The following is a 21,667-nucleotide window of genomic DNA, read 5'->3' as shown; positions in this document are numbered from 1 at the left end:
AAACAAACAACAAACAAAAAAACCCTTAAAAGCTTTAGATATTTAACTATAATACACATAAAAAGAGCTAAGTATGGATGTCCTCTTAATGATAACAATAGTAACAGATGCTTTTCCCTCAGGAAAAAGAAAATGACATTTGAGATGAAACATCTTTTGAAATCAGAGCCAAAATATATTCAATCCTTACCCGATTTGTATATTGAAGATCTGATCCAAATAAAGGATTGTAAATACAGGTATCTGCTTTCTCTAGGGCCAGCATTTTACTCTTTATTTCTAGTGCACTATAGCCCATATGTAGTGAGTTTTCTGTCTGACCTGATTCAGTAGCATATGCGGGATTTATGACATTAGTTTTTATCCGCTCAAGAGGAGACGGTCGGAATAAAGCTGGAATAAAGTGAGATTGTGCATGGCGTTCATCTAACCACCTGGCAAAATAGAAAAAAGAAACACAAGTATTTGTTCAAAAGTGAAGCTAAAAGTAGAATACTTTCCGATTCTAACATGTGATACTTTCTAACATTCAGATGTTTATAATTTTAATTAATGTTGGTAAAGTACTTCGTTTACTATTAATAAAAGTTTTGTTAATGGACACTGCAAACTATTTCTAAAAATGCACATACCATAATAATAATAAAAACCCCTTTCAAAAAATACAAAGCACTTTTAAATTTAAATGACTGAGATGTAGGTACATGAAACCCGTTGTTACAGAAAGACAAAGGCATGGGCATGATAGGGTAAAAGATTTATTAATGTGAGTAACTCATTATGAGAGTAACTCAATATAAATCTAGTTTTATAAAAACTTACCATTTCTTACAAATCAAAACCACAGTGAAATACCACCACATACCTGTTAAAATGGCTATTATATATGTTCATTGCAGCATTGTTTACAATTGTTAAGATATGGAAGCAGCCCAAATGTCTATCAGTAGATGAGTGGATAAAACAACTACAGTATACTTACACAATGGAATACTACTTGGCTGTAATAAAGAAAATTTTTATTTTTATTACAGCCAAGAGAACATCAGAGAAACAGAGGACATCATACTAAATGAAATAAGCCAGTCAGAGAAAGACAAATACCGTATGATCTCACTCATATGTGGAATTTAAGGAACAAACTGAACCAGCAAGCAAAATACAGACAGACTCAGATAGCAGACTGACAGCTCCTGGTGTTGGGGGGGACAGGCATTAGGGTGTGAAGGGATCCAATAAATAGGAAAAAGGACTCATAAACATGGACAGCAGTGTGGTGACTGGGGGAGGAAGAGGCTATAATGGGGGTTAAATGGTAATGGAAAAAAAGACGATTGAAAAAAGTTGTATAAAAATAAAACAAAATGCAAGTGGCATAAAAAAGACAAGAAATAACAAGTATTAATGAGGACATGGGGAAAAGGAAACCCGCAGCCACTTTTGGTGGGAACATAAATTGGTGCAGCCACTGTGAAAAACAGTATTGAGTTTCTTTAAAAAAATTAACAGGAGAACTACCATACAATCCAGCAATTCCTCTTCTAGGTACCTACCCGAAAAATATGAAAACACTAATTGGAAAAGATATATATGTACCCCCTTGTTCATTTGCAGCTTTATGTATAATTGCCAAGACATGGAAACAACCTAAGTGTCCATCAACAGATGACTGGATAAAGAAGATGCGATATATATACAATCGAATATTACACAGCAATAAGAAAAAACAACAATGAAACATTGCCATCTGTGACATGATGGATCTTAAGGGAATTATATGAAGTAAGTCAGACGGAGGACAAAAATAGTATGATTTCACTTGCATGTGGAATATAAAGCAAAAAGCAACAAGTGAACTAACAAAACAAACTCATAGTTACAGGCAACAGAATGGTAGTTATTAGAGAGAGGGGAGTAGGGTGAGGGTGAACTGGTTAAAGGGGATCAAATACAGTGATGGGAAGGAATTAAACTTTAGGTTGTGAGCATACAACAGAGTATACAGATAACAAATTTTAATGTATACTTGAAATTTATATGATGTTATTAACCAATATTACCTTGATAAATTTAATTTTTTTAAAATTACCACTTATTAATATATATTATTAATTTCATTATTTTCTTCTAAAAGTGTTGGTATCTATCAGCTATTTTCTACTATCATCATGTATTTTATTTATTAAAAAATATTTTTAATGGCCGTTCTTACTTATCCAAGGCTATTAACATCCTTGCTGTAAGAGTAGCAAAGTGAGTGCTGGATTCACTACAGACTCGCATAATATCTTGTAAGCAGTAAAATATTGGGCATCCAGGAGTATATGCATACTTAGTGTTATCTGGAAAAGAAAAATAAAGAGTTATGCCATCATAACCATCAGATAAAAGGTTTGTAACTGCATGTTTATTTAAAAGTTACAGTATATTTAGCTCTGGCTGGTGTAGCTCAGTGGATTGAGTACTGGCCTTCGAACCAAATGGTCACCAGTTCAATTCCCAGTTGGGGAGCATGCCTAGGTTGCAGGTCAGGTCTCCAGTAGGGGGCACGCTAGAGGCAACCATACATTGGTTTTTCTCTCCCTCTCTTTCTCCCTCCATTTCCCTCTCAATAAACAAACAAACAAGCAAATAAATATTTAAAAATAAGTAAATAAAAAATAAGTTACAGTATATTTTTTTAAAAAACTATCAAGTATAGGTTATTTTAGATTTGGAATTAGAAGACCTGGATTCAAGTAATGGCCAGCTCTGTGACTTTATCCACTTGGGTGAATGCAGTATTTAGAATCATGAAGAACTGAAATTATTTCCTTTCTCAATGTTATGAAACTTTGATTAGTAAGACTTCTTACACCATTTAAAATACTGCCACTGCAGTGGGACAGTGTTTTAGAACTGCTACTGACACTTTTTTGTCCCAAACACAGATAGGTCCTGATTATATTTTAATTTTCAAAAATAATTAAATATCTATTTCCATTCTATCTATGGCATATCCATTGAAAGGTCCTTTAGTATAACCTGACAACTTTTAGTTTCAATATATGGTTTCCCACAGGAACAAAAACATTATTGTTCAGTCCAGAAGCCTGATTATTACTTCAAAATCAAAATATCTTTATTTAAGTAACAAATTTCCCATCTATCAATTAACAACATGTATTCTACAACAGTATTATAGTAGTAACTATGAGTGCAAATTCCTAAATTCCACAATAGGTATTTTTAAGAGATTTATTTATTTTTAGAGAACAGGGAAGGGAAGGAGAGAGGGAGAGAAACATGGATATGAAGAAGAAACACTGATTGGCTGGCTCTCCCACGTGCCCCAAACTGGGACCTGGCCACGACTCAGGCATATGCCCAACCAAGAATGAACAATCAATCCTTTGCCTTGCAGGACCATGCTCAACTGACTGAGGCATACCAGTCAGGGTCCACAGTAGATTTTCACTTAGGATCCAAGGCACGGAATGATTCATAAAATAAAACTTGGACTTTACCTTTGACAACTGATGGAACAATATATAATGCTGCTTCTCTGCCCATCTTCTCCCCATCCAGTGGAAATTTCTTCAGTAGTACCACTCGTTTTCCTAATCATTTTTTAAAAAGGTCGGTAAAGATTAAAAAAAAAGGGCAGTGAGACCAATTAAAATATTAAGTCAATTTTATTATTTGCCCTAATAAAAACTGGTAATTCTGATAATATTCATTTTGTGTACAATTAAACAGTAGATTAGGGGTCCTGGTCTTGACTCAATAGAAGAGAATCTTCTGGTGAATAACAAGAAATACTGTCCTGCTAAGGACTGATAGAGCTACTGAACACCGAGGCATCCTGTAGGCTCAAGAGGCAAAGAGGCATATACTTCCTCACTCAGCGAGGATGCACATGGTAAGATTTTTACTACACTCTAAGCTGGCTAAGTGAGGTGGTATACATAAATTGCACGATCTTAAAGTTTAGCACCTCTTCACTTAATCTGCAAGCTCTGCCCTCAATTTCAGATTTTTAATAAAATCTGATTGGACTATAAACTGCTATTTTGAATTGTAACTAAATACTTAGTCTGTTTTTCCTGATCTGGTAGCAAGGAGAACATAAATACTAACCTACAAGTGTTGTCCTCTAAAACCTCTTATGTTCTAGATACCTCTGTCATAACTTTTGTCAACCTTTCCAATCTCTTCACCCCAAGAAATAGAACCTTGCTCCTCACCCTGGCTGGATGTCTTCTGTGGACCGGCAGATAATATAACAGTTCAAGCAGCTTCATTTATTCACAAAATAAATCACATTTGTGATTATTATGGCTCATTATTATTATAGCCCCCAATTATTTTATAAAATGAATTATTGTACAAAATAGAAATGTTAGAGACAGAATAACATTCTATTAAATTTCAGAGGTAGTATTTCTTTTGTCTGGCTTGAGGTTTTGTCTTAATCTTTCCTGCCTTGCTGCCTTGCCAGATCCAGTTCTGCTCCACTGTTCACTTGCCTACTTTGCCAATTATAGCTGTAACTATGAGATCTGTTGCAGGGAAAAAATAAAAGCTGACTATGAATTAGGAAATGATGAAGGTTCTAGTCTTAACTCCTTCACTAATGGGAATATTGTTTTAGCAGGTGACAACCTATGTCTTTTTATAGATGTGAAAATGACCATATACCAACTCATAGGACCAATTTAACAGTTTCATGAATAAGGAAGTTTTGGTAGTGTTATGTAAATTGTAAAAATCCCTGCATAAAAAGGAAAGGCATAACTGCTATTGTAAAATCACTTGTGGTTTTCATGTGAGGAATCATATTAATCTATAAAAATACTTCATACATTTAGAAAAACTCAATTGACTACAGTAATCAGGATATGGTATAGCTCATTAATATAATTACCTGTTTAGTTAAGTAGAACTTCTGTATTTTAATTTCTCTTAAAAAATATAAGTACATTTTGCTAAGTATACAAGGCATAACTATGCTAGACACGTTTCAGGGTGCCCATCCACTCATAACTTCTAAGAGAAACGACCCTGCCCTCTGGGCCAGGGAACATCTTTGTTAACACTGACAGCAGGTCCATCCCTTCTTTGGGGTGGATGGACTCAGTGGTAGAGTTTAGCTAATTCATAGCAAATTCTGACTTGTCTCTCTCAGCTCAAATATATGATTTGGGTTAGTTGGACTTTTGTTTCAGGAATTTAATCTCAGAATAGATCCTGATAATTGTAACAATTTAGCAATAGTAAAACAAGTCTGGATGAAAATATCAGAAAAGATTAAGACCGTGGAAGAAAAGACTGACAAATTTTTGACATCCAAAGATAGCCTTCTGCATGCCTTTCGCACCCACAAGGTTAGTCCCTCTTTTAGATAAGATCAATCTCTATATCATATCTGACAATTAGAGAAAGGAGATGCTCTTTGTGGGACTCAAAATATGTATCAAAAATCTGTAAATTTATGCAGGTACTTACTATAATTTTGCATTACAATGCTTAGAAGCCCAACCCACAAAAACCTTCCAGGCCCTCCTGGGAAGGTAAAATCCAGTGAATGGTACCTCTGAAAGTTATGAAAAATAGGCTTATAGTTAGCTATCTCTAGCAAATAAATCAAACCACAAGATAGTCTTATCTCTGCCAACAAAAACAGTTTCTGTACTAATAAAACAGATGAGTTAGACAACCAAGCTATAAAAATGAACAAACAGAAAAAACGTCGAATAAGCTCTAAAGAGGTATGCTTTATTACCTCACTAACAACTGTTTCAACTGCTGTTTGACTGGAATTACCTTTACCTTTTTAATGGTAATGCCTGAATCTTGGACACAATTTATAATTTTTGCAACTTCTAATTGCTGTCTGCTTCTTGTGAGATTATGGCCTGAGAAAATGGGTCATTAATTTTTAATCAGTTTCACAGGCTATACATTATCCAACATTTTAAATAGGGCCTTAATTACAGGGTTAATATTCTTCTGTAATTCAGTTTGGCTCTTTGAATAGGGTTTTTCTTCTTGTGACCAAATAGGAAGAAAACCCCTGCTACCTGGTAACTTACAGAACTCTTTCTAATCCATGAATCTTAACTTTTACTTAGTCATGAAGAGAGCTTTATAGTTTTCTCTGTCCTGGAGTACAGAAATAAAAATAGCAACTTAAAGATACCTTGGAAACTATACTAGCAAAAGTAGTTTGTACTTTTAGTTTTCATGTCACACTTGGTTTTTCTGTCTCTACTAAACAACTCATTAACACTCATTAAATATTTTTCAACTTGAAAAAATTAAAGTAAGGGTACTTTTTCTCTACTCCAGTTACTTCTTCAAGGGGCTAGGCTGTACCTAAATAAAAAATTTCTGAGTCTTTTTCAAGTTTTTTAAATAGAAAGGAATATAAAAAGAAATAGATATTAATACATATTTTAAATGTCTTTCTCCATAAGCACTTAAAATAAACATGTAAAAGAAAGACAGAAACACAAAAAGAAAAGCAAAGAGAAAAGAAAAGTGAAGAGAAAAGAAAGGGGAAGAGAAAAGAAAAAAGGAAGAAAAAGAAAGAAGTTTCTTACCTTTGATACCCTGGTTTGCAGGAGAAATTGGTTTGGTGGTTTCTACTACGTAATCCAATATGCCTTGTGTTACTTCACTGTTGCCTTGAAGTTTAGTTTCCAACAAAACTTTCTTTCTCTTTTTTTTCTGTCCCTCAATAGGAACTTCATGCAATAAAATCTCAGATAAGAAAAATAATATTGAGAAAGTTTAAATTCAATTTATTTGTCCTAGAATATAATAAGCCAGCAGTCTTTCTTAACCCTAACTGCATATTAGAATAACCTGGGAAGCTTTTAAAATAGTATCAATGTCCAGCTTCATCTCTGACCTATTAAATCAGAATGTTTAGGGAGTGGGGTCCTGGTCACAGAAGTTTTCAAGTTCCCCATGTGATTCAACAGTGCAGCCAGGACTGAGAACCAGGGTGCCAGAGCACTGCTAAAGCTGCAGCCTCCTGAGAACCCCTGCAGTTCCCTTTAATAGATTTCATATAACTAACCCCCCAAAAGTAATTTAAGCAACATGCTACCTAAATTAGCTGGGGTTAGGTTAGAACAGGGATGTCAAACTCATTTTCACCCCGGGCCACATAAGCCTCGTGGTTGCCTTCAAAAGGGCTGAAATAATTTTAGGTATGGCCTCTGGTGAAAATGAGTTTGACACCCCTGGTTAGATGTATTTTATGGTGTTTGGAATCTGTTGCATAAAAAAGATAACAATTCTGTTTTTGTCCCCCTTCCCCCAATCACATTTACTAATACATGTAATACAGGGTGGGGCACAGTAGGTTTACAGTTGTGAGAACATGAAACATAATTTACTCTTGTATTATTATTTATTAATTATTGTATTATTTTCCATATAAATTATAAACCTACCTGTGCCCCACCTTGTATAATTGAAAACTAGAGAAAAGTAACACAATCTCCTAAAAATTAAAGGTAAAAAGATACTTTTTAGCGTACTGTTAAAAACTGTTCTTTGGAAAAAATAATAAAAAATAATGTGTAGATTGAAATTTTGTATAAGCTGGCTTTTGTGATTTATCTTTACTTTGAGAGCCATTGCATAAATTGTACTAAAAACAAAATCTATAAATTATAAAGAAAACTCAAATACTTTTTAACATCCAATAACTTACATGCATCAATGAATAGAAAAGTGGTCAAAAGGTATATAGCAAAAACAAAAAGACAGTGATAGGCAGAGATCTAAGGTTTCAATTCTAGCTTGTCAAAATCTAGGTTGTCAAGAAGAATTTACAGGACACGGTAAGACTATATGTAAATGAAAATGATAATAGAGACTGACAGTTCAGTAGTAGCAAATCAAACAGTAAATTGTTCTCACTTCATATGATTTAGCCTTGTATTCCCGAGAATTTAGACTGGCAGTATTCTTTGGACGAATAACAGCAACATATGCATCTTCTATGTTCTCTGGATTTCCCATTGCTTTATGAAACAAACAAAGAAATGCCTTGAAATGTTAAATTAAAGGATACATAATCACTCTGTAACACAACTGAATTAAGATGCTGCTTTTCCTATCTTAAAATACGTATTTAGCTTTTAAAAGGCAAGCCAGAGGGTTCTATTTTACCACTGAACTATTCCAAACCTTAAATTATAACTTGACATCCTTGTAATCCTTTTTTCCTTTTCTATTAAAAGTAAAAAAAAAAATTAATGAGGATACATACTTTCAGAAGGTTTAACTGCACAAAAATCTGCTTTTTGTATGTAAAAAGTGATACAATTATAAAAATGTCTTACAAGTACTAAGTAAATATTGACTTGAAATAGTGATTCAGAATATTAAACACTTATTTTCCACAAATTACACAAGTGAATGTTATATCGTTAATAGTTTGGAAGTTGGAAATAGGTAGCTGCCATTGACATTTTCTTCAGAATCTTCAGAGAACTCTGATATTTGACATTTGAATGAGCTAACGTATAGTTTAACATTCCCTTTGGAGGTTCCTATTACAGTCAAAAACATCTGGATAGTTGATGAAAGCTTTCTGACAGAGATGTAAGAGTATTTTTCCATTTCCATGATAATTCCCTAGATAATAAAAATATTTTCTTCAAAATATATATTATATGTACACATCTCCATTGAGCAATTTCCAACAAGTAGCTGAATTTCGAGCACTCTGTTGGTCATTTAATAGTTCTATTTCATTAAGTGCTATTATTCTTTTTTTTTAACAGCTAAAATGCTTTCTCTCATTTCCATGGCAGCAAATTTCTAAAAGAGCATCAAACAAGAAGTTTCTCATCCATGTTAAGATTAACCTTTTTTAATAAAAAAAAAGGTTATTAAGTAAAAACACTGCTTTTGGGTGAAGTGGCAGTATGTCGTGCTGTTTCGCTTCAATCAGTGGTGTGACAAGGGGAAAAAAAGATTATTAAGCATTAAAATGATCTATTCATATTTAATGAGTTCTTTCTTGCCCCAACTCTCATAGAGACAGAGGGGGAAAACAAGATCATTTTGAAGAGCGTTTTCTGACTGTTATTTAAGAGACAGAGGAATTTTTATTCTGCTTTTTCAACTGAATTTAATTAAGTCATTTTGGAACCTTTAATGTATCTCCTTAAATAACAACAACAAAAGCCTTATAACTGGAAAATTTCCTTTAAAAACTCTTTTAAAATCCAGTAGTTTTTGTCCTTTTAAGTAAACATTAGCCTAAGATGAAAACAACCATTAAAATTATTGCACAAAAACTTTAATAATATTTAAATAATTAAATAATTTACAATTTTATTTCAAATTATAAAAATTTTCACTGATTTAGATCCAGTGAAACTATACATATTTCACCAGAGAAACTACAGTAAAACATTAGGACTGAGATGTTAATTCTGAAGACCTACCATGCATTCTCACAGAATTTTTTTTCAGCTCAATTTCCATAAAACCCACCTCATGCAGTAGAGCTTCCTATACTACGTGAAAAGCATCAGTCCTTTCTCTTCTCAGAATTTCTATTTAGCAATTGCTTATCACCTCAGATTAACAATGACTTCAAGATAATAAAACCTCATAAATCATGCAGTGTACGGATGCTTCCGTGAAGACTACAAGCCCCCAAAAGAAAGACAATGTATAACATGTATGATACAATTATAGAAACCTTTTGTTTTCCTATTACGCACCTAAAAGATAAATCAAGTAACTTTTAGTTTTCTAAACACAACATAAAGCAAATCAATTCCTGTGCTGGTCGATTGATATATTTTTTAAGATTTTATTTATTTATCTTTTAGAGGGGAAGGAGAGAGGGAGAGAAACATCAATGTATGGTTGCCTTTCATGCGTCCCCTGCTGGGAGTTGGCCTGCAGGGAACCGGCCTGCAACCAAGGCATGTGCCCTGACTGGGAATCGAACTGCGATCCTCTGGTTCGCAGGCCAGTGCTCAATCCACTGAGCTATGCGAGCCAGGGCAGGTCAATTGATATTTTTTAAAAAAAATTACCTACATGCAAAATGCTTTATCAATGCTCGTCACTTCTCTAAAACATAGAAAGATGTGAAATAATAAAAGTCATAACCATGAGGGTTATACAGTCTTTTGTTTTTACATTATTTAATGTTAACATATCCCCCAAAGATTCTAAAATTGTATTTTCAAGAAATATTCCTACTTTAATATTTGAAATTGGCATACTTCCAGTGACATAAAAAAAGGAAACAACAGCTTAAGTTAGGAAAGAAATAAAAGCTACTAACATATGAATGCAAACCTGCTAAGGCACAAACACGTGAAGGAATTGGGAGAATAACTTTAGTTAAAAATAATAAAGGTGTTACTAGAGTTTGCAATATGCTTAGACTGAGTTATTAGTAAGGGTTCAAGTTACTAAGTATAGGAAATATGTGGCATTTTGTTATATGGTTCATCCTATTCTGGAAAATGCTCAAGCATAAATGATGATATGCTGCCTAAGCAATGAGGCCTTACAAATAGGTGGAAGTGGTTCTCAATTGGGGAACCACCCATCAACGTCCTGTTAACATCCACTACTGGGAAAGGACATGCGTGCCTTCTGCTCAAACAACTGCCACTGGAAAAGTACCTAACTGGGACCATCTGAAAATACGCAGGGGAATTTCTGGTTGTTACTACTACGACTGAGAGAAGGGAGGTGTACAAATGCCATTTAGTTCCCAAGGGCGAGGTTTGTTAACATCTCTTCACTATGCTAGACAGCCCTGTTAAAGACAAAATGTCAATATCTTTAATAAGAAACATCTGCTATGTAGAGTACAGATGTACAAACTTAAAGGTTTTTGCAATGGAGGGAAAGACTCAGTATGTGAATATTGGGATCATAAATTTAGTTATCAAAACTCGAAGTCAACAGGATGATTTACCAGTTTGCAAAGTACATGCTAATGAAAAGTACCAACAATCAGAAAGTTTATCTTCACAAATAAAAACAAAAAAATGGGGAACATTCTCTCAGGGATCTTTAAGATGTTCCTGAAACAAACAAACAAAAAAATCGTTCTTCCTCCTCCATCCTTAAGCAATGTTTCTCAATCTTTTAAAACCCAACGTTAACTAAAGCAACCCCAAAACCTTACTGTCTATAGTTGAAAATTACTAATAAAATGCATTTTTAGCCCCATCAGCCAAAATGATTTTTTATCATTGTAAATTTTTATTGCTTTCAATTTCTAAATAACATTTAATATAGTTTTAAAATAATATAAAGTTAACACCTATAATGCTTATTATGTGCTAGACACCCTGCTAAGTGCTCTCCACACGTTAACTTATTTTATCCACCTGCCCAAACCTGATGATGTAGGATTATTATCTCCATTTTACAGGAGAAAAAGCTAAGGTAAAGTGGTTAAGTTACTTGACCCTGTCCCAGTCTGCCGAAACAAATTCATTATTTTAATATATATATATAACATTAAAAAGAAGAGATGGAGACTACATTATCAGTAAGAATTCCCCTACAGGATTTCGATCATAAAAACCTCATTCTTTTGCTTATATTCATTTATGGCAATAAAAAGAGAGGAAGTAATAATAAAGTAGAATAAAACATACCTATTAGTACTTCTACCTCTGCTTGCTTTCTCCCTACCAGTCACCACTTACCAATATCAACAAGCGTCATCAATAATTTTAACTCTTTATATTGACACTATACTCTGCAATTTACAATATTTAATAATCTTCAAATAGCTTTTGAAGGCAATTATATTAACTTTGGCGAACAGAAAAGGAACTAAGTAATAATTGGGAACCAAGTGAAATTCCTACGGTGAAGACCAAGTACATTTAATGAGGTTATTTGGGGAAGCATCATTTCATCCTTAATATATCTAAATATGCTATAGTATATAGTACTTGTTACTGTATTCTATAACCCAGTTCCAAGGGGGAAATAAATAATACAACAGGGGGTTAAGAGAAAAAGATCACGGAATGAATTGCTTTACATTGCTATGAAAACATTTTTGAGTTTTTGGTATTTCCCCCAAATAAGATGAGGATAGCAAAGCAGTTAAAACATCAGATGAAGGGAGAAAATGGGAAGACATATAATTCTCTAACAGTGAGAGGGGAATGTAAGTGAGATACGAGTCGGGCCAGGTAGATAGATCAAAGACTTATGGTGAAGCTAAAAACAACGTGGAGAAAAAGCAAAGAAAGAAAACCAAAAGCCTTAAAAGATGGAGAGAGGTGTAGCGAGGGAAAGTGAGATGGAATGACATTGTGAATCGCTTTCCCTGAAATGACAAAAGTAAACACATTCCCTGGGATGTTTTTCCTCCCCCACCCACCAACATCCGTTAGCAGGGAAGGATGTGCACGCCTCTTTGTTTAGAGGCTGCCACCTAAAAGTGGCTTTGGCTTCTCTGTAACTACTTTTAAGAAATAAATTCCTTGCCTGGAGAAACTAGATGTGGAGATAGTACAGCCTCCCACCTCTTNGAAAAAGCAAAGAAAGAAAACCAAAAGCCTTAAAAGATGGAGAGAGGTGTAGCGAGGGAAAGTGAGATGGAATGACATTGTGAATCGCTTTCCCTGAAATGACAAAAGTAAACACATTCCCTGGGATGTTTTTCCTCCCCCACCCACCAACGTCCGTTAGCAGGGAAGGATGTGCACGCCTCTTTGTTTAGAGGCTGCCACCTAAAAGTGGCTTTGGCTTCTCTGTAACTACTTGTAAGAAATAAATTCCTTGCCTGGAGAAACTAGATGTGGAGATAGTACAGCCTCCCACCTCTTCGTTTTCTCGCTGGAGTCTGATCTTGCTGCTCCTTGTCTCGCCCGCGCGGGGGGCCGAGCACCTCCCAGGGAGCTACATTCAACTCACTGGGTGGGACAGTCACCTGGGGCAGGAGACTATCACAGCCTTTTCATTCCTCCTTCCCTTTTCAGCAGCGGCCTGGACCAACTTCCTGTGACAAGGAAACCTTGGGTGGCCACTCGAATTTGCCCGACGTGTCTGGCCACGCTCTCTGCCCCGCAACTCTAGAGCTCGGATGTCTACACTCAGAGAACCTCTTGCCCACGGGCTCTTTTTCGTCCTTCCCTCTCTTCGCAACTCAGCACCATCTACCCCTCATTATCTCCCAAAATTAAGGGGTTCCAGATTTTTAAAGGCCTTAGTTTTCCAGCCCGCCGCTACCGGGGCAAGGAAATCGCTTCCGGGTTCACACCCGAGCTGCCTCACGGTTGGCAGTAGAAGAGGTTCCGGGTCGGCGGTCGAGCTGCTGCTGTTTCTGCTGCTTCTCGCTGGGGCTACGGGCTGCCTGGGGCTAGAGGCGGGTGACTTGGGGACTGAGGTGGTGGCGGCGGGCGCGCGGCTGAGAGGGAGGCGGGGTAGGGGAAGAGGGCGGCTGGAGCTGTGCGCGTGCTCGTGCGCACAAGGCTGGAGGATGAGCCGGACTTGACCGCGAGGCGGAGGCAAGAGCCACCGCCCCCTCTTCCCCTCCCCCGAGTAGGGCTGCGCGGCGGGCGGGAGAAGGATGGGGGTCGCCCGCGGACTCTGAGCCTCGCCGCGGGCGCTTCTGGCTCACGCAGCGTGCCCGCGAGTCCCCAGTGCGCACCCTCGGCCCCAAAAGCCTCCGCCCGACGGGCGCACCCGGACCAGCGAGTAGGGGGCGCCTGCCCAGGTGGGTGGGGCGGGGGGTAGTGTGTGTACCTGAGGTCACCGGCTCCGCGAAAGAGGCAGGGGCGGCCGCGGCGGTGGCAGAACAGCAGAGCTGCGGAGTCCCTCCGACCCGTAACCCTCAGCCTGGGAAGTAACCGTAAGTCTCAGCTTCGCGGTACCGGTCTATTTGAGGGTGTCTCAACCCATTTCGGACTGCCTAGTTCACGCCCTCCCGGGTCCTGTGGAGGATTGTCTGTCTTTTTGTCCGTCCGTCCCCATTCCTGAACAAGCACCGTCCTCTGTCTTCCCCATGAGGCTTTTCTCCCAGTGAATTTGCAAGCCTCCGGTTCTCTGTGGCGCGTCCCATCCTCCCCATTCTGGACGTATCTTCCCGTCACTGTCCTTAAAGAGTCTATATCCTCCCTCTTTTTCTTTCGGTACCTTAGACCCCCAGCCTCCCCCGCCCATCCCTTGAGATGTGGAAAGCCACAGGATCTCGAGGGCTAGAGAGTCTTGAGCGGAAGGATGAAAGTGCTCTGCAGGGCTGTGATGGGTGGGGTAGGTACAGATGGCTCTTGTGAACCTTTAGTTTGCAGCTTCTGCTACCAAAACAAAAGAATGGGCCTCTCCCTTGGACCTTCATTCCTCTCGCTTCCTAACTGTATAAAGCCGTTTTCTGTACGTTACTCTCTGAGTCGCAGAGAATTGGGACTAGAACTGTCATTAAGCATCTCCTGAGAACCTTTTGAGAATGTTTCTCACAAACTCTCTTCACACGAATGGCATATTGTACGGTCTTGTATTGAAATGAAGACCCATTCCGTAAGATCTTTAATAGGGAAAACAAAAGTCTGATGATTCAAATGTGTTTTGGATTTACATTTAGTTCTTGATTTACAAAGTGTATAATGTGAATCTTTGTATTGGGAGATTTTGTTTTGTTAGTGGTTAAAAAAACGAGTTATTTTTAAAGATTCTGTCAGATTATATTTGGTAAGGTATTATTTGAAATCCTTAATTCCAGAGAGCCCCTCCCCCCCTGGATCAGTACCTATAGATGTTACACACCTTGGTTCTATATGTGACCTTCCTGCTTCTTTGTTTAAAAAGAAATTAACTGTATTTCCAGATTTTGGAATAGGCAGTTTTACTCATGAAAACTTGGTTTGCTTGTAAACTAAATTATTATTACAGAAAATAGATTTTAAAATAATTGTAATGTTATCCGTGATGGGACAATAGCTCTTACAGGCCTTAATGCATTTGATACTTTTCAGTGCACTATAGGAAACATGATAGTTTAAGAATAAGTTTACTCTGTGTATCACAGGTACTTTGTTATTATTCTGTAAAGTGTTCTGTAATGTTAACTGTCAACCATTGTTTTCTTTTTCCTGAAAACATTTTGTTAAAGGTAGATGTGTTTAAGGATTTGTTTGTTAGTTTTCAAAACCTTCGAGCAGTTGATTCGGGACTGTGATTTGACTTGTAACTTCATCCTGTTCACAGACTTTGGTTTGAAGTAGGCTCAGGAGATGTGGCTCCAGCTATTTCTCTGGAAATTACCTTGATGACTCCTGTCAGGAGCCAAACACTGTATAGGGTTGAGTGTATTATTAGTGAAGGGATGGGCAATAACTTGAAAAGGTCTTTTTAAAAAAATTCACTGAACCCTATTATTCTTGGAAGTAGGGTATGGAAATAGGACTGTGTTTTCATATTACATTTTTCCCCTTGCCCACTGCACTGGGAATTTGGAGTCTTCATTAGGAAGGGTCTCTGAAACTGAGCAGACTGTGCCTAAGTGTGGGCTCTAACAGGTAACTGTTGAGGCATGGAAGTTTTGTTATATGTTCTTTTGTATTTCTGTACTACTGCCCACTTTTGAGAGAGTTGATTTTTCTTTCTTTCCTTTCTTGTCTGGGGAGTGCACTTGAGTTTGTGAAAGTATAATATGTGTGTTTACAACTTACTTTTGTAAGTAAAAGTTTAAGCTAGTTTTTATGTGTAAATAGATGGAAGAAATAGAAATCAAATTTATCTGATTAACCTTGAATGGCGGTTAGAAAAGATTCCTCAGTACTCTTGGTACGTTTTCCACCTTTGAGGATGCACACAACAGTTTTTTTTAAATGAAATTTAAAAATACTTCTCTCTAATATTAGACTTTATATGTGACACATTTGCCAAAACAGATTTGAGAGTGGCACAGTCATTGAAAAGACCAGTCTGAGGTGAGTTTTTATTGCATGGTTCTAAAAATGCTTAGGAATTATATTTTCTTTCTTAACCTGACTTGCTTGAGGCATAGTAATTTGTGGACTCATTTTCGTTTTCAGACAACATCACACTACCTCTTTGTTTCTTTTCCAGAAAACTTAGTTTCTCATTTCATTTCAGTAAATCTGTATTGACTACCTACTATGGGTGCCAGGCACTGTGTTGGATTCTGGGACTATAAGGATAAATAGTTAAGATTGCTTTCCTCGTTGAATTTGCTAAGTTAAGATATTTATCTTACTCTGTGGGTACGTCTTTACAGATTTCTCTGATAAGTTTTAAAGTCACTTGACTGTGTTTCAGGGTTGTTTCACATCCTTTCTATAAGAATAAACACCATAAATGCTATTTATTGAGTGCATAATTCTTCCTAGCCAGGATGCTAAGTGCTTTTATTTATATCATTTCATTTAATTCTTTTTATAGCTTATTTTTATTGTATTTTTTCCATTACCATTTACCCGCCTTGTACCTTCCTCCACCTTCACCCACTCCCAACCCCCTCTGCAGTCAACACACTGTTGACCGTGTCCATGAGTTCTTTTAGTTTTTTTCTTGATCCCTCCACCCCCACAGCTCATTTAATTCTTAGAACAGTCCTAAGAAGGATTTATCTCCATTTGAGAACCATACAAATTCTGGTTTCAACTAATGCTGAATGTTGTTTTATATATAATATACTAGAAAAGATTTTATCTTATGATTTCTCCTTCAGGGGAAGAAGTTGTAATAAAGTTATAACAGTTTTTAATTACCTAATAATGCTTTAAATTGAAACATTTTAATTCCATAAGGCACCTTTGGTTTTCTAACGCAAATGAATTGTTACCAAAAGGTAATTTTAAGTTGTTTAAACCTTTGAAAAGACTCTTCTGAAGTTTATAATGGTTAACTGTAACAGGTCGTCTGGCATGCATAACTTTTTTTTGCTAGTTCAGCATCAGGACTTGGGGCCTATAATGTATTAAACAATGTGTATTTTTCAGAATGGACAGAGAATTGAGATACATGAAATCTATTCAGCTTTAAACATTTTTTAGCTTAATTTTTATAGCTATCTAAGTATGTTGGAAAGCTTTGGTTTCTGTAATGAAAATGTATTCCTTCAGATTTAAATCTGATCTTACTCATCTATTAATAGGATATATGCTTTATCAGCAATTTGATATCATTTAATCTAATTATTTTCAGACCCTCTCACATCTGTTAAAAGATGTTCTTCCACTGTCAACTCTTTCAGCCAGAAATCTCTTTTGTATTATAAAATTTTTATTAATATTGATATTGTTATTATTTACCCAAAACTTGTCAACAATTTGCCAGTCTTTAGGCTAAGACCCTTTGCTACTGGTTATACACTTTCTGTTTTTAGGACTTTAGGGCAGATAATTATTCTTCCTCTAAATCCCTAAGAGAGGTAATCCTTGATGATTTTTTATGCTAAGTCTGACATATGTGTTTTAACTTCACATAGACAGTTTCTCTTTTTCATTGTGGCAGAGTCCTTGGTAATCAGTCACTTTATTTTCTGATTGGAACAATATTGGGTGTAGAATTCCTGTTCGAGGACATGACGATGACTAAATTATAAATGTGTTAGATGCTGGGACCAAAAAGATGAATAAGTCAGGATTCCTTTCCTCATTGAACTGCAAAACGCCTCTTTAAAGTCCATGAAGAGAAAGGAAGGTTCATATAAAAACACTGAGATACTTTTTTCCAATTAGGTATAAAAACATCGCCCTCCTTGTTAATGTATCCCCTCAGAGTATTGTAAAGGAAGGAATGTAAATTAATATAGTAAGCCAGGGTTTTTATTCTATGTCATGGTCTCAGACAATGGCTGATTATCATTTGCCCTAGCACTAGCTATTCTATAGTATATACTATTTCATATTTTAAAATTATTTTGAAATAATTTCAAACTTGCAGAGAAGATTCCAGAACAGTACAAAGTACTCCTTCACTCAGATCCCACCACTGTTAATTTTTTACTGCGTTTCTTCCATCATCTGCCCTCTCTTTCTGTCTCCATATATGCATTACATACTCCTTATCATAGTTTTTTCTGAGCCTTTTAGATCAGGGGTGTCATATTCATTTTTAGTGGGGGCCACATCAGCCTTTCGGTTGCCTTCAAAGGACTGAATGTAGTTTTAGGACTTTATAAATGTAACTACTCCTTAACTAGAAGCTAAGAGCTTAGCGCTGCTGCTGGGTAGAACCAAGGTGCTGGCCCCATGAAACAAGGTGGAGGGCCAGATTCGGCCGGCAGGCCTTGTGTTTGCCACCTGTGTTTTAGAGCAAGCTGCAGATGTGTTCCATCGCCCGTAAACCCTGCACCCTCTATCAGAAACAAGGTACATGCTGATATAACCAGCATATAACCCTCCAACTCAGAAAATGAGCATTGGTCCAACACCACTCCCTAGCACAGAGAACCTATTCATATTTCATCAACTATCCCAACAATACCTCTTTTCTAGTACAGGATCCTATGTAGGAATACATGTTGTTTTTATTGTCATGTCTCTTCAGACTTCTTCAGCTGCTTTTTTCTTCTACAGTTTTAGAAAGTACAGGCCCTACATTTGTAGAATGACCCCCAACCTAGGTCCATGTCATATTTCCTCATGACTCCAATCAGGTCATGCATTCCTGGTAGGAAGACCACAGAAATGGGACTGTACCCTTCTCAGCATACGCATGCAGAGGCATGCAGTGGCAAACCACGCCTATCACTGTGTTCGTGTTGGTGTGCTTTTGTGTTTGATCAGTATTTGTGGAGAGGTGTTCCAAAATTGTGCCAGCATCCTGTTTCTCTCACCAGCCTTAGTGTGGGTTTCATTGATGACTCCCACTCTAATTAACCGCTTTTATGATAATTACCAAATAATATTTCTTTATTTGTATTCTTTCTATATGTATTGGCATTTTTGTGTGTGTAAGGTAGAATTTTCCTTTCTCCCCCATTTATTTAGTGATTTATTAAATCAGTAAGGACTCATGGTTTTCTGTTACCTTTGGTGTGTTGTTATTTATTACTGTTACTATTTATTTTGCTGTTTAAATTGGCTCTGAGTTAGCCAGTGGAAGCCTCTGCAAGCTGGCTCCCATGCCCATTTATCATGTGCCCATCTCGTTCATTCTGCATTTCTGGCAGAACATACTATTCCTAGTTCATCTTGTACTTTGCCTGGTCTAGTCCTGAAATCAGCTGTTTCTCCAAGGAGTGCTGTTTGGTGGTGATGGTTGTTTATTTTTGTATAAGATGGTATTTAAGAACAAATAATTAGCGGCTTAGTGTGCTCATTGCTATTGGGGTGTCATTATTTACAGAAACTAGGAAACGTGTGGGTGTGTGTATATGGTTTGTACACACACACATCTATGTATATATAATATACACACTCATATACATCCAAAATTATTTCTCTACCTGTGTGTGTATATTATAAAAACATAAGTTATGTTCCTATACTTTCAGTTCCAGTTCAGTTTCCCAGGGTTCATTTGAGCCCTCCTTTCCCTGTTTATAAATGTCTTCTCTGGCAGTGAGAAACTTGGCTTCACATAGGCTCAATATGGTTATCAGCTGTTTTACCTACTTGCTCAGTGTGTTATCATTCTCCCTGCCATGTAGACCACCCTGCATCATTGACTGTTGGGTCTGCTGGCTATGTCTCTTTGTGTGTGTATAACTCTTCACAGGGTCCACAACTCTGTGCAACTCCCTATTCCCCCGTAGCACCCCATTATTCTCCACTATGGACCAGTTGGCTCACACCTCTGCTTGCCTTCCTAATGTGCCCTCAGTGCCCTGCATCCTCAGCTAGCATGCTGACTAGTTTGCATGGCTCAGTATTTTATTAATTTTTAACTATATTATCAAGGATTTTCAAACACACATGTGTTATAAAATATGTACGTAATTTACCCATACACAAACGATAACATACTAACAGTAAAGGTTCTGCATCTTGTTTGTTAACAACTATATTGTATTCCATTGTGTGTGTATGTATCCAGACACACACACACACACCCTTGATGGACATAAGTTCCTCTCATCCTGCAATGTATGCATTCCTTTTTGCAATGTGACTGTGGTGCTTCTCCTATCTGAGGTGGAATTTATTTCTATATCACTTGAGTCGTGTCTGGCCTTGTGATTTGCTCTGACCAGTAAATATGGTGGAAATGATGTATGAGTTCTGGAGCTTAGTCCTTAAGAGGTCTGCAAGGAATGTTTTTCTGTGACTACTATGTAAAAAAGCTGGTCTAGTCTGTAAGAAGACGAGAGGTCTTTTGGAAGAGAACCAAGATGCCCCAGTTGACAGTCAACATCAACCAGCAAACATGAGAGTGAGCTGTCTCAGACCTACTCACTCAGCTGCCTCTTTAGCAGAATGTACCTGCAGAGGAACCAGAGGTGAAAGCAGCTAGGAAACCACCCAGCCAACCTGCAAAATTGTGAGAAATAACATTGTTTTGAGGCACTAAGTTTTGGGTGGTTCTGTAGCAACAGATATCTGAAACTATATCTGTTCATTTTGGACGTTTGTTTGCCTCTAATCTTCTACTGTGAACAAGATTGCAGTGAATATCTTGTATATAGTGTATAACATTTTAATTTTAGTAAATAGTGGCAGATTATTTTTGAGAAATGTTGACACAATTCGTTTTGCCATCTTAATGTCTGAGAGTAATTTTTCCCCATAAGCTCATTATCTCTGATGCTTTTTTTTAACAGTGAGTATAAAAACATTTCTTAGGTACTTAATTCTGCATTTCCCTAACTACTTGTGAAGCTGAAAGTGTCTTTTGATATATTTGTTGGTCCTTTTGGTTTTTCAGTTCTCTGAATTGCCTGTTCGTGTATTTGCTCATTTTTTCCTTTTGGAGTTTTTTCCTTAATCAATTTGTTACTTCTCTTTGATATATTATAAGATACAATCCTTTAGCTTTGTTTGCATATATGTTTTGTCAGTCTGTCTTTTGTTTTTTGTTTTAGTTTATGGTGTTGCTTACCATACATTTTTTTGTATTTTATATAATCATTCATTTCTGTCTTTTTTTATGTAACTTCTGATGCAAATATCTCTATCCTATTCTACATTTTACTAACTTTTTCCTAACTTTTCTTCTAACTTTATCTTTCCTATCAATTAGGAACGATGACTTTAAAAGTGTTATAAACAAATTAGGTCATTCCTTTTCCTTAAGAAATGAGAAATTAGAGGTAGGCTCTTCAGCCCTGGTATGGTGGCTCCATGACACTATTGGGAATGCATACTCATTTGTCTTTCTGTTTAGTTATGGTAGCAGGTATTTGTCATCTTTTGATCCCAGGACTGGCATTCCAGGCTCAGCATCAGCTTCTATTTCTCCTTTCATTATCCATGGCTCTGCTTGTTTTTACTGGGGGTAAAATCCAGTTTGGTGACTGTAAGTTCTGGGGATGGGGCCAAGACAAAGCAGATCCCAAAGAATAGGAAGTTGTTGTGAAATATCTTTTCTGTTCTTTGACAAAAATAATGCTGATTTTGCTTTCTGTGTCATAATAAATGTGTGTGCAGAATAAGGCCCAAGAATCTTTTTCTTTAACCTGTTGGGTAGCCATGGTTTCCCCCCAAAGTTATTTATAAGCAACGAAATAAACATGATTGTATTCTCAAATTGA

At 36.8% G+C, this 21,667-nt stretch overlaps 2 protein-coding genes across 6 annotated transcripts in view; one reads left to right on the top strand and one right to left on the bottom strand.

Moving 5' to 3' along the window:
- Positions 1-13,287, bottom strand: part of KRIT1 (KRIT1 ankyrin repeat containing) — a 38,240-nt gene extending 24,953 nt beyond the window's left edge. The window contains exons 1-6 of one of the 3 annotated variants that reach the window (XM_037066073.1): positions 12,794-13,287; positions 7,918-8,021; positions 6,585-6,744; positions 3,507-3,599; positions 2,213-2,342; positions 191-434 (exon numbers count right to left, since the gene is read on the bottom strand). In XM_037066073.1, coding sequence (XP_036921968.1) covers positions 191-434; positions 2,213-2,342; positions 3,507-3,599; positions 6,585-6,744; positions 7,918-8,019 — 729 coding nt within the window. In that variant the 5' untranslated portion in view covers positions 8,020-8,021; positions 12,794-13,287. Of the gene's footprint in view, positions 1-190; positions 435-2,212; positions 2,343-3,506; positions 3,600-6,584; positions 6,745-7,917; positions 8,022-12,495; positions 12,533-12,793 lie in introns of those variants that run through there. The other 2 variants (XM_037066075.1, XM_037066074.1) reach the window with 2 other exon arrangements.
- A 41-nt stretch (positions 13,288-13,328) lies between these two features.
- ANKIB1 (ankyrin repeat and IBR domain containing 1) overlaps positions 13,329-21,667 on the top strand; it is a 139,214-nt gene continuing 130,875 nt past the window's right edge. The window contains exon 1 of one of the 3 annotated variants that reach the window (XM_037066072.1): positions 13,329-13,861. The gene's annotated coding sequence lies outside the window, so the exon portion shown is untranslated. The remainder of the gene's footprint in view (positions 13,862-21,667) is intronic. The other 2 variants (XM_037066071.1, XM_037066070.1) reach the window with 2 other exon arrangements.

Source organism: Sturnira hondurensis, unplaced genomic scaffold (genome assembly GCF_014824575.4).
Source record: "Sturnira hondurensis isolate 20B ecotype Veracruz unplaced genomic scaffold, ASM1482457v3 Scaffold0016462, whole genome shotgun sequence".
NCBI classification, from domain to species: domain Eukaryota; kingdom Metazoa; phylum Chordata; class Mammalia; order Chiroptera; family Phyllostomidae; genus Sturnira; species Sturnira hondurensis.
This window is presented reverse-complemented; position numbering and strand designations above follow the sequence as displayed.